The following is an 18830-nucleotide window of genomic DNA, read 5'->3' as shown; positions in this document are numbered from 1 at the left end:
AACACTGCTTTCACATTACAGCCATCATAACCATTAGCCATGCACAAATTTGAGAACAATACGCCACAGAATAAAGTGCACAGAATATGCAGAAATGTTATGCTGGAAACCACCATGCAATAAAACACGCCAAAGAACTAGAAACGAAAATCAGGGTTGCATTTGGAGTAAATTGTGATCATCAAAATATACCTCAGATGTATGTGCTGTTGTTCAATACAACAGATGCTCTTCTGCTGCAAGTGCAAATAGCTGTAAAGAAGAAGAGTTTAATTTCTATTAAAATATTTGGAGTCAAAATTATTTTAAGCATGGTAATGACTTCGTACAATTAGCGCCATGATTCAGGCGTGATAGTATCTTTGCCAACATCAATAAATTTAATAAGTAAAAAATTGAAATATTTTTTTCTTTAGTTTACACTTTGTGTATTAGGCCAGGGCCTACCTACTGACTGCCAGCCTCACTACCACATGCCTCAGCAACGATGAAACCCCAGTCGTCGTCGTCGTCGTCGTAGGTTTCCATGACCGGATTACCCTACTCATTCCTAGCTCCCCAATTTCCTCATGATGATGCGTGGCCACTGGTCCCATACACAGGTAGAAATCTCTGAATAAAAGTTGTTATGCTTCCCTCCAGGAGACTCGAACCAGTGTGTGTTCTGTAGCCCGAGCCCAAAGCCTGACGCTTTAGATCACGCAGCCACAGTGCAGGACTTAGTGTATTTTAGTAGACTTAATTCAGGCAGTGCCTGTAACTTTTCTACTTTGTTATCTTTCCTACAATCCTCTCATTTCATATCAAAGAATCTAATGATAAAATCAAACAAAGCAGAAATGTGGCTTTGCTATTACGTGAATGTGAAATATTGTTCCTTACACTAAAAGAGGCAAATATATTAACAGGTATTGAAAATAAAAGCACTATAAAATGTTTAGACTTAAAAGGAACAGGGTGATTGTTGAGAAGGTTGTACAATATTGAACTGCATAATATGTACGAATGTTTAAATATTATTAAACTAATTAAACCGTGCCAGGGTGGCCACACTAGTTCCATGATAAAATTCAAACATAATTCCAGTTTTCAAGGCAAACCTAAAATTTCAAGCATACAAGCAGATGTTTTTCTATTTCAACCTTACCTATTACCGACTTTCACAATCCACGCAGATATACACACAAATATATTAACAATATAAAGGGTCTGTGTAATTCCAATGTATCTAAAAATGTTAATTCAATAGAATTAAACTATATATATATATATATATATATATATATATATATATATATATATATATATATATTGAACAATTTTCTAACATCGTCCACCCAAACAAATTCTTTCGGTAAGGTATAATTAAATATGTGTGTGTTTTTAGACTGGAATAATGCAGTTTTGAAAGGATACTGCAATGAAGAGAGATTGACAATGGATGATATTCAACTTGACATCATCAAGCAGTGTACTCTGGGAAAAAATTTAAGGTGCAGAGTTTATATTTGCCATTCTGCATACTCAGACTCGAAACACATCTACAAGCACAAGTCACAAATGTTACGGAATAAACAAACCTATGAAAAAAGTGCTAATTGTATAAGAATTTCAAACTCAAATCTACCTAATCAAAGTCGAGATACGAGGGGGTATCAAAAAGTTCGTGCACTGGAGATGATTTTGTTTGTACATCATCAGAAGAATCTGCCCAATGTACTTCACTGTAATCCTATATTTTTCAACATAAATTTGAACATCCACATCTATGCGCTTCAAATCCATGGTGTCCACAGAAGGGGATATTTGTGTGGACTGCACCATCAAAATTGTTTCGGTTGGGGGGAGGGAGGGGTCCTTAATACAAAATACACCTTGCATATATTTTTTTCTAAAATGTCTGTAAAAAGACTTTACACTTTGGCACCATGCTGGGTATTTCCTTGGCAATTCCTATATTGCAGCTGGTTCCAAGTCACATTTGCTATTATGTGTGCCATATTTAATCCGTTCGATGAAGAAAAGGAAGAATTTAGGAGGGAAAGATCAAGTGAAGTGTTTAGTAAAGAAAAAAGTTACTTTCAGTAATAGGACAGTAACAAAATTACATTAATTAAATACTTTATGTGGATTATGACAATCTGGGGGGGACGTGGCATTGGCCCTGGCAGGGATGAGGGGGGTGCCCCCTGTTCTAACCGAAGGGGTGGCACAAGATCTTACATTCCCTCTTTTACAGAAATCCTGGGCATTCTACTGACAAAGGATTACAATTTCTGGAAAAAAAAATGTCACACATGGCACTAATAGGTGATTAGAAATAAAATGTTAGAAAAATAACTTTCTTTCAATAAAGAATAACTCTGTTTCACAACCATGATCAAAGTTAAACTTAGACATCTTGTTTTAAAGGAAATTTTAGCCTTAATTTTGTGTTTAAAAATGTGCAGCAATTTATTTCCAGTGCATTATGTAAGTCTAGGGAAGAAGTAAAATGTGTTCTTATTTGGTAAAATATTTTATTATTGTAGAAATCATGTGTAAAGCTTCCATTTCAAAGAACTACAGTGCAAAATTGCAAGCTATGACTATAGAAAGTGAGAAAAAGGGTGGGTTTGAAATATTGTGCCTTGCCCAGCTAGAACAGAGACGCAAATGTTAAAGAGTAGTGTAGGAACTTAATGGAAAGTTTCTAAAATCTTTCAGTGTCATCTTTAATTGCAGAAAATATAATGAGAATGGTTTCTTTTTGACCATTTGTGCTCAATGGAAATTAAAGATGAATGCAGTCTAAGAGAGTGTTGGAAATCGAACAATTTGTGAAACCTGTTTGGACATTCTTATGAAAATTCTCCTCTTCTTTTTTTTCTGGGACCGATTCGATTAAATCTTCCAGTTTTGAAGCAATCTGCAACTCACACACACACACGAGAAAATAACCAGATGTTGTGTCAACTGCACAAACCAGATCAAGGTAGGATTTGTTAGGAGAGGTGATGCCAAGACATGAAGATATATGATTGAGGAAGCATTTTTAATGGAAAGCAGGATATCAAAGTCTCTTTAAGAAACCCAACTTCGATGCAAAAACAAGTGGTGTGATAAATTACACAGAGGCAGCAGATGTTTCAGGGAAACAAAGGAACAAGTTAATTGGTTTTCGTTTGAGTACATTATAAGTAAAGATCTGCAACAAATGAAGGCAATGACATTGGAAAGGCCTCATAGAAACACAACCTATGATTGGCGATGCTTTACAAATGCAGTTTGCTGTTTCAAGTGGTATCCAAAGGATACTGCAAGGAAGAGGGATTGACAATGGATGATATTCAAGTTGACGTCATCAAGCAGTGTGCTCTGGGAAGAAATCGGGCAAACAAATTCACGCGTGTTAAGGAAAACATATGAGAAGCCTTCTCATAGCAAGAAAATTTGCATTTAACCACTTTACACACTTTTCACAGTTTCTGTAGAGCGTCTGAAAAGGTAAAAAAGCAACACATTCCTCATGTGATCAAGATGATTATGCTTTGAATCACTTTGGCACAAACTTCACACACAATGCTTTCCCGGCATGGGGTAAAATTTACCAAACCTTTGTCAGTTGGGAACGGGTCTGCAAGGTAAAGGGGAGGGGGCAGTTTCAACAGCAAAATGTCGCTGAAACTACATTTTGGAAGACCCTTTTATTCACGTCGCCCTTTGCTCTCATTTCTGTAGGTGAGATAAGTCGTACGATAGTACGCGTACCAGAAGGTGTGCCTGGTTGGTATACGTATATCAAAATTGTTCTATTAGGTAGAATCAGTGTGGTATTTAAGAAATTTCCAGTGGTGAGGAAATTCTACTGACTGTCTAGGGGCAGCATGAGATAATGTCTTTATGCCATATAACATTTCCCCCCATTGGATAAAATTTATCAAGCAGAGAGGGGGGACAAGTACCCAGAGGGGGGAAATCCCCCCATCCCCCCTTACAAATACCACCCTGGTTAGAATACTTATTTACAATGAGTAGTTAGTCCTGCGATTCGAAGCATTTTGATAGGGGTTTAATTACTGTTTTTGTTTTTGTAAAGTAATAATTAGATATATACCTAGATTTATATAAATAATTACCAATATAGCAGCCCCACAATCTATTAATTTATTAGGAGAAATTAGTATCTTAAATATTTTATTGGGTGATCTTATTTTAGTTATGCAGGGGTTGATCTTCTTTCTATTTTGAGTTTTATTATTTTTAATCTCAAATGGTTCTGCCAGACCATAGCAAGTGAAACATTTTTGCCATGAATTTAGGTTTGTCAATAAAGGCTTAATACGTAATTTGTATTTGAGTTATGTTACTTTCGAGTATAAACGACACACGTATCGTTTCGCTTTGTTTTATCTTCTGTTGTTAACTGGATTGGACCTACAGTTTAAAGTGGGATCCGAACCACTGTGCGATATGTCTGCACCGGGTATCGAACTCGGGAACCCTTCATTACCTCTACGCCATCGACGAGACCCAAAACGTCATCATCCGAACTTGCAAGTATGGTGTGTCCATAACTATTTTCGTTATTTTTTCTCTCATTTCCTAAGTGTTTCTGAGGAATGGTTTTCAGCAGCTGTTTAGCGTTTTCTTTCAATTCTTAAAGCTCTCATTACGCACTGTACAACAAAGTGAATTGACATGGTGATGGACAATTAGCTTCGTAATACTTATGCATCCTATTCTACTGTCCTAAGAATGATGACGCTAGAATGGGACAAGGAAGAGTCCTGAGAAAAATTTTATAATTAGGGTGCTTTCAGACCGAGGCTACCTACAAACGACACGTGTCGCTCAGGCTTGGGTGTTTCTCAAAGCTGTGCATCGTGTCGGCCCGGTCTGTGAATATTTTCCTTTAAACAACGGAAGGGGCTTGTGTTAATTGTTGCTCGTCTCTTCGGTGTAAACCTCCGATTTCGCTTATCGTCTGTCGCTTTGGTCTGGGCAGTTTTTTTTTTCAATACCGTGTATCGTGTCGCTTCAGCCTGTTGTTCCCTCTTGCGCGGTGAATGTTTTGCTTTAAACTGAAGTGGCTCTTGTCGCTTCAGTTTGAATTCACCGTTTCGCTTCGTTCTGAAAGCTCATTAAGGAAGAATTCAGACGAAACGACACGCAACACATGTCGTTTGGGGATGAGCCAATCTTTCACACCATAGCAGCACGACAGGCCGCAGAAACCTGCGTTCGATTCCCTGTTCCTATAGGAGACATTCTTAGGAAACTGAACTAGGCACCATTCAGGTAGAAAAGCGTCAACTCTTGAAGAACATACTTTAAACAGCAAAGAAAGCATGTTAAGAAAAATCCGCCCACCATCTAACATTTTCTTTCTTTTTCTTTTTTTATGCATCGAAGCGCAGACGAATATTTTCCCCTTTTTCGTCCCGAAATTTATCTTTACCACCAGTGACATTTACGACTTCTCCCTCATACCACTGCAAATGAACCAGGAGAGGAATGTAAACTTCTTCAAAACTTTTCAAAACTGAAAAAAAAAGAAAAGATAACGAAAACCGAAGTTACAGAGACTTCATTTCGCTTTTAATTTAGATTTTGACAAGGAAACTGTCCGTTGGAATAATAAACCAATGCTTCACGTTTTTCCAAAAAGTATTGGTCGTTATTAATGGAGAAAAGTTAATCTTCAGTCCGCAATAAACATGGCCCTGTGAAGGAGAGAGAGTGTGTGTGTGCGAAGGTATTTTCTCACGCCGGTCACATTCTCTTCAGTTGGACCGTGAGAAAAAGGCTTACTCGCTGGAAACTGGCCAACCTACGCACAACGCTCCTAAAAGACGCACATTAATTTGGCCAGGAAAACAACATTAAAACCGGTGAAAAGTGAAGTCTGTTCGAAGGGGGAATCGCGGTGCGTAACTTGGCAACCATGTAAATGAGCAGAGGTGGCAGCACCAGCCAAAATCTGAGGTCACTTCGAGGTGAGGATCGTGACCCGAAATCCCGCAGTATAAAACTCGGTACATCATTTTAACACACGGAAAAGTCGTAAGAATTTAGTTTATAGATGCTATGGGGGGACGATACGTTCGAACTCCCCTCACGTTCGGTTGCTTCTATTGGGAAAAGGTCAGGATTTTGTGTTGGCGAAGGCGGGGTTTTCGCTCGCCATAAAAAATAAAGAGACGTAGCTTTAGAGAAAAAAAAAGGTGACAAAAACAGTCATGTAGTTGTGAAAAGTTGTACTCAATTCATCAACACGGTACTTCTATATATTGTGCCGCCTCGCTGGTTATAAAATAAATGTTTGATCAGTGCAGAAACGACAGGGAAAGAGTACTCGATTTATCACCTTGCACTTTACAATCGCTGCTTGCATGCAAGAAAGAAATGTATTCTATATTTTATGCGACTGATATTTACGAGTATGTATCAAATTGAAATGTACACGAAAATAATACATGAAACATCATTCACACGGAACCACTGACGAGATTCAGCGGGTACACAAGAGCGAGTCAATTAAACTTGGTCAACGATCATTGGTTAAAGAAATGACCTCATTTCAGTTGTACTGGGTAAGATACTACAAACCGAAACTTGACGGTACGTATCCTATTAGACTGAACGCTCTGTACTTTAAAGGTGTCATATTATTTTCATTAATAACTTGTAATTAGTCTTTAAGAGTACACCAAAGTTTACAAACGCAAAGATATGCTGATATACGACAGGGATTGCTGCTGTTGATTATATCGCAAATTTGCTATAAAATAACGAACTCTTGTGAAGTAGAAACAACTGGAAAACTGAAGTGATATTATTATTATTATTATTATTTTATTTTTGGACCTAAAACTGTAGTGATAACACCCTATCTGGACGAATTACTGCAGAATATGTCTCCCGATATGAAACTTGGTTGATTTGTTGTTTTAAGTCCACTTTATGCACAGTAAGGCTAATTGGGACTGGACCTACAGTTTCAAGTGGGATCCGAACCACTAGGTGCCTCCACCGGGTATCGAACCCGGGACCCCTTGATTACAAGGCGACGACGCTACCACTGCGCCATCGGGGAGGCCCCGATATAAAACTCACACCCCCTACTAACTTCTGATTGGCACTTAAAAATTAAATTGATGCATCATACGAAATGTGGCCAGAACAAGGACGTATTTAGGGGGGGAGGTCCAGGGGACCCGGACCCCCCCCCCCGAAAGATTTACTAAGCACAAAAATTATATGATGAAAATAACGAAATAATAAAATAACTAAAATTACTTATTCTTTAATCGAGGGTTATTTATTTCCGCCAAACTTATTGGAAGGCAAGGATTTATATTGTAATCATACTACTTTGAATGACAGTGGCAAGGTAGATTTATGCAAGATTTATTACTGCTTACAACCTAACAGTTATAAAATATCACCAGGAACTTTACTTTTCGTCAACTGGATCTAACAACCTTTTTTTATATTTAATAAATATTCAATTCTTTATCTATTTGGCATGAATTTCCTTGCCAGGGCAGTTTTTATTTTGTACAAATTTTCCCGACCTTAACTACAAGTAAGCTAGATAATGAATACGTGCTGTTATATCTCTATTCTTATACCGTCCTTTTACCTATTCATGTAATAAAATACAGAGCATTCCCTGACATTCGCTACGAGACTCGGCGGCAAGCTGCCCGGCATCAGCGCTTGTCTTTCCCGGTGAACGGGTCAGCGACAGTCGCTAGAGTCGGCTATTAAAATTACAGTTTTCATATTGTGTACTAACCTTGACTGAAGAAGGTGTTGAAAATGATGTCCCTCTGCTGCAACACATTCCTGGAATCTCCGAAGGAAATTGGCATTTACACGTGCAAGTTCGTCTACTGTAACTGTCCCGATTTTTCGTACAATACTCTCCTTCAACTCACGGATGGTGTGCGGATTGTCTTTGTATACTTTATTTCCCCATTTTTCTTTCCACTTTTATTCAAAACTGACCCTGTTACTCTAAACTTTTTTACGAGGTTTAATATAAGCGACTGTCGCAGACCCGTTCATCAGGAAAGACAAGCGCTGATGCCGGGCCGCTTGCCGCCGAGTCTCGTAGCGAATGTCAGGGAATGCTCTGTTTATTAATTAATATGAATATTTTAATTAACACTATTTTAATAAATTTAATGTAATAATTATTTTTGTTTAAATATTATTATTATTATTATTATTATTATTTTGAGACAGTTGGTTCGGACCCCCCTCCCGCTCCCGAAACATGTTTCTAGATACGTGCCTGGTCCAGAACACTTGAGAAATGCAAGACTCTGGACTGTCTCCTCTAGAAGTATACGTTTCCAAAAGATTTCGCATCCAATACAGCAGGGTTTTCACACAAAAATGCATGTAGATTATTAACCCCTATTCCCCGAATGACAAGAACTCCGAAGTAAAAACATGCATAAGGAAGTTAGATATTCTCTATTAGAGCAGATGTGATAGAAAATGACGTAACATAGTCGACACACTGGTGTATGCGCTCAGTTCTGAGTATTGGCTACAAATGGTTTGATTAATTGAATAGGTTGAATTTGTTTCGCTTTTCTGCCACTTTAGGCGAAATTGATGGAAGGAACACCATGCCCAGGCTTGGATTCGAAACCCGAGACCACTGGCGTCACAGCATGGTGTGATAACCACTCCACCAGAAAGCTGGTTTGGAAGTTAATATTAACTTATTTTTTTCGAATCAAAGTAAAGCTAATCTGCAGTTTCACACTAGAATCGCTATTCTTACCCTACTTTTCTCATTCACATATCAATGACGTGAGAAACACATTAAATTGTTTATTTGGTGGATATTTTTCTGAAAGATGATTCCTTAAAGCAATCTAGAAACCAAGTATAATGTTTCACGTTTACATTTATGAAATAACAAACGTTTTTTTCTCTCAACATGAACAAAAATGTGACGGTAAACTCACCTGATACGTGCTGCCATCTCTTAATGGTTGTCACAAACTGGTCATAATTTAGCGAGATAAAAATCAGACGTCCAGTTGCCAGATCGGAAATTCGGGTTGTAGTTGCGCGGATACTTCTTTGTGAATAGGAAAGGGTGACCAAAAGATGGTGTAAATTTGAATACTGGCTCAATAAAAAGCATCTGTTGGAAACCAAGCAAGCAGAGCTACAGTGCGCACGGAGGTCATGTTGACCAACAGTAGTAGTCAGTGGCGGCGATTGGGTTCCAAAACCGGGGGGGGGGGGGCAAAGACAGTATATTTTCCTTTGTGGATAAGGTTTAGCATAGTGCGGGGGCAAAAGTGGCGAAAAGTAGGGGAGGGGGCAACTGCACCCCTCGCCGCCACTGGTAGAAGTATATCCATTACTAGTCTGAAACTCAATGTCTGTGAATGTTACGCATACCTTTCATATTTATCAAGATTCACTCACCTCCATCAATAGAATCCTTTGGTCTTCTCACGTGTCTTCTAGGGTTGAAAATAAACTCATAGATCAGGCCTGACAACATTCCACCGAAAACGGGACCAAACCAGTACACCTGCCGATACAGAAAGAAGTAGATAAATATTATTGACAAACACCCACATGACGGCACATACAAATGGTTCTGAATTGCTAATACCAATATACAAAAAGGGAGGGAATAGATAACTAAAATATATTTTAGTGCGTATACTTAGGTCTGTTCGAATTGTAGAAAATGCAGGGAGAGTTGTTTCGGTTTTCATATTTAGTGTTTGTAATTCTTCGACATACACAAAGAAATGCATCAAAGAGTAATTTTATCGGCTCCGTGTTTTCAGCAATCAGAACACTGTTTTAGGATCATTCGGTTCAACACATTATTCTTCAACTTTTCTTCTTTTCGTTCACATATTTGTGCAGTTATATTAAGTAAGGTCATTCTTGCCTTATTCACATGTTGATATAAACTGCTCTTATGATGTAGGCTACTTTCATAGATTTTCTCAATACTACCTAACCCAACACTGGTCGCATATATATTATTTGGTATAGGCAAGTTTTGAATCATATAATTCTCACCAAAAAAAAGCACGATCAAGTTTGAGTCTTGTTTACTTTCAACCAGACACAGATTATTAACGTTTTTCTCAATTTGCATATTTTATGCACAGTGTAATGAACATAATGAAAACTTCTCAACTGTTTTCGCAGACCTGGCAACACTTTCTCACGGTTTATCTGCAAATTTTGAACACGGAAGTAAAGAAGAGTGCGAACAGTTTTGGCTGTGCATTTACTCCATGTCAAGACAGTCTAGCGCGGAGCTACGGGAAACATGAATGGCAAAATAACCTTGACTTTTGCTTTATGTTTGCCATCTGAGCAGTCATCAAGCTGAACAGTTCACGTGCAGCATTGTGAATGAAACACCAAATGAAAACAATAGGCATGAACAGATTCTAACAGGGACCAACGAGAAAAAAGACACTACGTATCTTATTCTCAGAGTTCCCATTGTGTTTGTTTAAGTCATTAGTTACGCCACGACACGTTTTGGCGAAGGAAAATAGCCTAGCAGCAGCTTCATAAGGAAGCTAGCAGAAAATGCCTCCTCGCCATATTGCTTGTCAAGTCTAGCACTCCAAGTACCGTGTTAAAATCGTGGGCAATAAACTGTGGCAGTACAATGATGAGAGATTATCTTCTCCTTCAGACTGAAGTTGTATGAGAAAAGTAGACAACAAGGGGGTATTATAATTGTAACTTTTTGTGTTGTCATGTACTAAGGTTCACACTGATTTGATCAAGTTGACTGTGCATTAGCACACATCACTCACCGGCCCCAGAAAAAAAAAAGAAAGACGACCAGAGCCGGCCCTAGGGAGGGGTAACATGGACACTCATCCGAGGACCCATCCATTAGGGGGATCTGCGGCAGATGAAAATAATTGTTTGCTTGCATTTTATTAAGAGTTTATAAGACGCTGCTACTTATGATTAAGCAACTAACTTGATTTATCTTGACTTCATGGATTATAATGACACACTTAAAAATGTACAAAATTACTGAAAACATAATCTAAACAAAGCGGGTTTGTTAACGGTCCAGGCATTTTAAATAAATTCAATTCCGGTCCAGGAGAGAAAATCAGCAAGCGTAAATGGGTTCTGGACCGTAAAGAACCTTTTCATCTGTAAAGTATATTTCAATTAGGTCCAGGAATTTTTCGAATGAATTTAAATACGGTCAAGGAACCTTTTTTCCGGATCAAATTAAATACAGTCTAAGTTTCCGTACTGAAATGAAACAGTTTGCAACTTGGACCGAAAATAAATCGTGCGAGAAAAGAAGGTTCCGGTTCTGTTGCGAAATCCAATAAAACCAATTAGAATGTATGGATTCCTGCACCTTTAACAACCCTGAAATAAAGTAATACATGAAAATTGTGTTCAAGCAAGTTTTTCAATAAAAGATACTTCGTATGCACTATTCGTTTCGGAACTACAGGGTGTTCGAAAAGTCACGCAACCGAGACTTACAACGTACGTCTTTTGTACAAAAAGACGATAGAAACATGAACCTCTCTCTGGGTATTAACTTCGTCTATGTCGATGCTTTTTAAACATTAAAGAAGAAAATGATTCTCTACATGAACGTTCAGTATGTGTAAAAAAGTTTTTGTACGAAGTCAAGAAAGCATGGACAAAAGACATAGATATTGAGTCGCTTGTAATAATTTTCCATGTGTCGATAATTTTTTATGCATTTTATGCATTATAGACGATTTATAGGGTTCATTATGGCATATTCATAAAAAGTATGTTTGTTTTTTTAATTACAAGATGTACTGGCAACATTGGCCGTGTCAGAGGGCAGTCATTGGTTAGTCAACCAATGTCCAGACGAAATAAAAGTGTTGAAATTTATCATACAGAAAGAATAGGTAGCTTAGGTTTTTGTACGATAAATTTCAACTCATATTTCATTTTTTATGTGGCGTATGCACCACTGGTTCGAGCTATACTTTCGCTCAACTGAATCAGATTTTCTAGTTTGCGCTTTCATTGTAACTACAGTCTGTAACAAAATAACTGCACCACTTACCACAATGGAACGCAAACTGTGTTTTAAATGATATGTAGACAATTATACCGCTCCAGGCCCGTAGCCAGGTAGGGGCCAGGGGGGCTCAGCCCACCCTGACATCATCGTCAGCCCCCTCTTTCATTGTCGTTAGCACCCGGTCATTAGGGAAAACTATTGTATAATTTGTTTGTAGTGACAAGTGAAAATGTAGACAGCGGATATTATGTGGTCATAACTTGATGAAAGGACAAATTCACAGAACGAAGATCAGCTATCACATTCCTTCATCTTGTTTATGAACTGAAGTCTAAGTAGCAGGGTGTCTACAAATGATTGATAGCAGTTTTATGATGTTACTGTACATGTATTATTGAAAGTATCACAAAGTAACTTTGCAGTTTTGTGGAGAAACTCAACACGTTTCGTGACACATTACAAGTTGTAGAAGTTTTCTGTTCCCCGTGGCGCCGTTGAGCATATTCGTTACTTTCCGGAACTCAATGCCTTTTGTGCAATCTCAAAATTTAGAGTTTACAGCCACTTCTTCTTCAGCGAACAACGATTAAATACGGGTATCTTGACATGTTAGGAAATTGGCTCATGCCACAGTTGGAGATAGACAGTGAGAACTTTATCCACCAGTTGGATGGTGCTCCTCCCCAGTTCCATCACGATGTCCACAAAATCTTAACGACCAGAGTATCAAACTGATGGGTCGGTCGGTGTGGAAATGATGATCATTGCCTCACGGTGGCTATTTTGTGTGGGGGGTTATGTGAAGGATCTAGTGTTTGTGCCTCCATTACCGAGTGATTTAGCAATGGTTCATCGCGTTTGGGAAGAACTTGATTATAAAGTTTATATCTGCAGAATCACGAATAGATGGCATATCGAATACTTGTAATGTATCAAAAAACTTGTTGAGTTTCTCTACAAAACTGTAAAGTTACTTCACAATATGTTCAATAATATACGTACAGTAACATCGTGAAACTGCTTCAATCATTTGTAGACACCCTGTATTTAGTAGGTTGTATAGAGTTTAGAAAGTTCTTGCATAGCAGGGCCGTAGCCAGACTGAGCTCTCCCTTGACATTAGGTGAAATTATTTTGTATAATTTGTTTGCAGTGAAGAGTGAAAATGTAGACAGCTGATATTATTTTGCTCACAACTTGGTGAAGGACAAATTCACAGAACATAAACTTCATCTTGTTTAAGAGCTGAAGTCGAAGTAGCGGCAAGTATTTAGAAGATTCTATGGACTATAGAATGTTCTTTCACAGATGAGCTTCTTTATCCCTACCTTTGCTGCCCCTGTTGTGGTCTCCCGTTTAGACAGAAATCTGCGACTTTGACGTCATCATCCATATTCCTTCCATATCTGTATCAAAGGTCAACAGTTCCTAAGTTTTGGGAACGAAGGGAAGTTTTATTCCTTCAGCTGGGGGTGGAATGTACGGTAGGCACTATGATTGAATATTGTATAATATAAATATCTGTATCATCATAATAAGGAATGATGTCAATAGCAATTAACAATTCAAGAGATGTTTTAGAAGATACCTATAGAAAAATTAACTATTTGTGTGATATTTCTAAATTTTATATTAACTTAAGGACCCCCCCCCCACACACACACACACAAATAATTTACTGTCATTTAACAATGTTAAACTTTTGAAAAATGGCCTTGGTTTACAAAGCCCCCCCTGATAACCCGTGAGCCCCCCCCCTCCCTGGAGATCAATTCTAGCTACGGGCCTGTACCGCTCATATTTTACTTAAGATTAATGCTGGACCTTATTTTATATGTATGTTAATAATTAAATCCTGGATATTGACCTTTTGTAATTATTTTTTTCAGTAAAATAATCATTACATGTTGATTTTGAAAAAAAACTGACATTATTAATAAATCACATTTCAACCACAATTTTTGCTAGCAAAACTCAATGTATCTGCTCAAACTATGAGTGAAAACTATAGAGTGAAATCCATTACACAGATTTTCCACACACTATTCACATGATTTCCACCAGTAAACACGGCTGCACGTCAGGAACAGGCGGCAGCCATTTGCACACAGACATCAGAGACACCTGCTGGCAGAGAGTGGAATGAAAGACAGCAATGCAAAATAACAAAAAAGAATCAATCCCAGGTGCAATTTGCCATTGTTTTGACCATTATTACAATGACAATTTAAACATATTCAATATTTCCCTCATTTTTAGCGGTGGTGCAGTTATTTTGTTACATACTGTACACATATCAACTTGATTCTGCACTATAGCCTGCAACTGTTTACAGTTTTGTCTGAGGCAAATAACCCCTGGATTCGACCCCTTCCTCATTTTAGCTGTGGATTAATTTTAGCCCTCTTTGCTTTCGCGTTGTAGCCGTTTCAAAACGAGATTGCGTCCAAAATTAACCCTTCGTTGGAAACAAGCCAAGTTAACGAGGACAGGGGGCTTTTCAACTGACAAAGAAGTCCTTCTGTTCCTAAAAGTAAACAGCCAAGCCTTTTACAATGAAACTCACTGCCAAACCAATGTTTATGCCATCTCTCAGGGTATAGTTTAGATCCACGATTAAGTGAGGCGGAAATTGATATGTTACGACTAGGGCACGTGACTTTATGTTATAACATATTTTTCATTTGGCTTCGGTGAGATCTTTACATATCTGATGAAAATCAGCCAAAATAGACAAACTTGACAATCATATTTTGACATATTTCACCAATTTCGCGTTTTTACAGCATATTTCTGCAATTTTGTTGTAATAAGACATATTTCTGTATAATTTCGTAATTATCTCGCATATAATCGGTTATTTCATAATTTTTCATATTGTCGATGGCAGGATATGAAAATTACGGAGGAAGAACGGTGCCGTCTTTTCTTAGTACAGAACAATAATACCCCACTTTTTTTTATCCCGCCGACAATTGATAGCCATGCAAACATTATCTCTCTCATTGTTGGACGGGAAGTAAAGAAGTTTCGTTCTCATTTGTTTGCCTTTTTCGCTTTTCACAAAAATCAGTCAAAAGTAAAAATAACATTCGGTACATTTACTGGGAATATTTCTGCATTTTTCTGACATATTTGTAATTTTTCATGATATATTTTCCAATTTATATGACATACATATTTTACAGTTTTATAGGACAAAGTCCCGGGCCCTAGTTACGATTGAACGAAATAGGAACCTCGATTTTTCGGTGTAATTCTCCCAATTTCGCGTTTTTAAACCACATTTTCCTGCCTAATGCACACTCCATTGTGCTTTTAACTAAACGCACTGCCATGAAATCAGGCGGGTGGCAGAAGTTCGCGCTGTTGCCACGTCGGAGCACAACCCCGTGTGTTGGGAGGTTTAAGAAAATGAAAGATCTCGTTGTAGAGTTGGTCCTTGTAATCCATGCATGGCCGTATTTAGAGGGAGGGTTTCTAGGGTTCAACCCCCCCCCCCAAAACTTCTGACATGTTGGATTAATGGATGTTCAGAAACCAAAATCTGTAACAAATTTTCAATTTTTTTTTCGAAGCATCACAAAAATACAAGGAGACAATGTTGAAACGATCGAGCTAGAATTTTCATATATTTGGAATCCTGAAACTTGAGTGAAACAGGATTTATTCTCCGAATCGCAGCCCACCGGCGACCCCTCCATTATCACCCAGTGTTGTTCCTGCGTCACAAGGAATATAGACTGAAGATTCCCTTATGATTGTCCCAAAATTCCCTTTCCAGCTTTTAAATTCCCCGTCCGATAAAGTCGAAAATAAATCCCCCTTGATAGGAGTTCAAACCTAGTACCTCCAGTTTCGTAGCACATTACGTTCGCGATTGAGGTTACAATCCATGCACCAGGCTAAGTTCTTAAGAAGAATAACTGGTTCCACACTTTTCAAAATCCCAAAAATTTAATTTTAAAGTCAAACAACAAAAACCTTTATGACTAAAATTTCCATCTAACTTTTAAAGTTTTTCTTGAAGGTATCTAAAGTTTAATGACGAAGTAAAATAATTGTGCATTTCAGTACACACTGTAAAAAAAAAAAAACTTATGCTGGATATTCACTCATCTGCTGGATTGAGTAAGCCCCCTCAAGGATATAACAATAATATAATAATTATTATTAGTATTATTATTATGAAATAAAATTGTTTTATTATTATGAACTTTTAATTATTATTGTACAATTATTATTATTATTTCTATTATTCAAATTTCTGGCGACGCCCTGGGAACAATTATGAATGAACCCCACCGAAATATTTTCTGCCTACGGCCATGAATCCATGTGATGCAAACTGACAGTATTTGCTCCAAAGGTCAGGGATGACACAAAAGTGCCCCGGAGAGAGGTCGGTGTGACGCTCGAACTAGGCAATGCAGCCCGGTTGACGATGCCACACGGTGCACGGGAACCAGCGACTTTCGTCCCGCTCTCGCTTTCCTATATCCATATGTGGCACCAGCGCACGATTTTTTTGGCGAAGTTATTTTCTATTATTTCCCGCGGGACAAATGCCGATGTTATAGTTTCAGTGTGACGGTAGGTGCGGACCCTATATCCGGCAAAAGCGTTCCATTTTGCTCGGTGAAGTAAAATGTTTCTCGTGTGACCGTAGGTGCGCAGTTGGTCAATCGTCAGAACTTCACCGCTTTGCTCGGTGATGCTAAACGTTCCAATAGTAGGTGAAAAATCTTGAGAAACAATCATTTACACATTTAGATGTCGGAGTTATTCCATATATAACACGCACCATACTTCTTTTATTTTTCGAGCGGGTGAGGGAATAAAATTTCAGAAATACACCCACAAAAGTGTCACACATCTATTCTTGATTGAGGCTGTACTTTACTTGTTTGAATTGCCCTTTAACTGTAGGTTCAGTCTCAATTAGGCTATTCGTGCAAAAAGTGAGGTTACAGTATTTCGAAACCTTTTTTGCATTTCATTTGCGAATCGAATTTTACAGCAAATTTTTGGCTTTGCTTCGTATTTATTTGCCTCTACTGTGTGTGTGTGACCTGCGTCAATAATACATTTCTAAATACTACTGTCAGGGGCGCCTATTGGGTTTTAAAATGGGGGGTCAAGGACAGTTACTTTCCCTTAGTAGATAAGGTCTAGCATAGTACGAGAGCAAATGCGGCAAAAAGTGTGGGGGCAACTGCCACCACGCGCCCACTAATTGATTCTTGTTTTCAGTCAACTTCATGCACAGAAAGACTAATCGGGACTGGACCTACAGTTTAAACTGAGATCCGAATCACTGTCACTGTGCCATGAGCCTCCACCGGGTATCGAACCCGGGACCCATTGATTACAAGGCGATAGCGTTACCACTACTCCATCACGGACCTCCCTCTAACCGTCGCCACTGGCTACTGTATGTCCTGGTAAGACAAAGTGGTGCATATTTCTCATGTTGAAGACGAAGAAATACTGCGGTACCGCGACTTTTGCATCACCCTGTATTCCACAAAAATGAGACGTGCAGAAGCAAACTGTGGTATGTTAACCAATGGTTCATTCTTTCTTCAGAAGAGGGTAGTAACATACGTGTATGGACAATGCTACACGATTGCAGTGTCAAATATAATCCTCTCTCTCTTTTAGGTCTGGAATTTAAAGCCAAATTCTCAGCTTTGGTGCTTGCTTTCGTGGGTCTTGATGTATGTGACGCTAAAACGGAAGAAGTTAAGTTATGACGGCTGGGGTGGATGACGAAGGGCATGACGCGAACAAGCGAGCAAGACCCACCAAGTAGCGGCGCTTCGTTCGGGGGATCTCAACAAGAAATACTATTAAGATATTCCCAACGAGAAATTAGAGTCTACGGGAGCCCCAGATAAAATGGGAAGGTGTGTTTAATCGCCTGGCAACGAAAATGAAGATAAATTGCACATAGAGATTACTACAATTTTGCCGCCAGTGGCGCCACTGTCGTAAAATTGTCGAGGCTAACATCGTACCATCTGCGTGTTGGTTTGTGTTCTGCTTTGTTATGTTGTGTTATTCATGTTATTAAATACATATAAAATAATTACTTGGTTAGTTATGTATATCAGATATTTATAGAGTAACACACTAATTCCTTTACTAACTGGTTAAAAATGTCAATAAATTACGAAATACTTGTATTTGTATAAGTTTTTGTATAACTTTTGCTTTCTCTTAATAAATATATATTTGTTTAGTGCACATGAACTATTTCTGATTGAAATGTTTGAACACGATTTGTATTTGATGATTCCGTTAGATTATTATTTCAGTAATTTATATTTTTAAGTATGTCAAAATAACCTATGGAAGTCAAGAAAAATGGAATTACTTTCTTAACTGGAAGTAATAAACCGTATACAAACAATTATTTTAATCTGAAGCCCCTTGGAGCAAGCACGTATCCAAGGAGGGGGCTTAGGGGGCTCGAGCCCCCCCCGAAAGTTTTCGGTTTACACTAGATAAAATGAGGTTTTTGGTTTCTTGTGGTGTGAAATAAGATAATGTGACGATAATTTAAGGAGAGAAATAATTATCGAGGCAATACGGAGAATGTTCTGTATCCTTGTTATTGTTAATAATGCGTATCCCAGGTGGAAATCTGAGGGCTCGAGCCTCCCCCTTCCCTTTGATCTTAGCGATTCTGTTTACACTACATAAAATTAGGATTTAGGCTTCTTGAATAATGTGATAATAAGTTGAGAGAAATAATTATGGAGAAAAGGCGGAGAATGTTCTA

General features: G+C 38.2%; 1 protein-coding gene across 1 annotated transcript in view; it reads right to left on the bottom strand.

Annotated features, from left to right (window-relative positions):
- The window catches only part of bib (MIP channel family protein big brain), a 193834-nt gene that overhangs the window by 6056 nt on the left and 168948 nt on the right, over positions 1–18830 (bottom strand). Inside the window, exon 5 of the mRNA XM_083110020.1 lies at positions 9445–9553. Within this exon, the coding sequence (XP_082966146.1) occupies positions 9445–9553 (109 nt within the window). The remainder of the gene's footprint in view (positions 1–9444; positions 9554–18830) is intronic.

Source organism: Lepisma saccharinum, chromosome 23 (assembly GCF_977018435.1).
Source record: "Lepisma saccharinum chromosome 23, izLepSacc3.1, whole genome shotgun sequence".
NCBI lineage: Eukaryota > Metazoa > Arthropoda > Insecta > Zygentoma > Lepismatidae > Lepisma > Lepisma saccharinum.
This window is presented reverse-complemented; position numbering and strand designations above follow the sequence as displayed.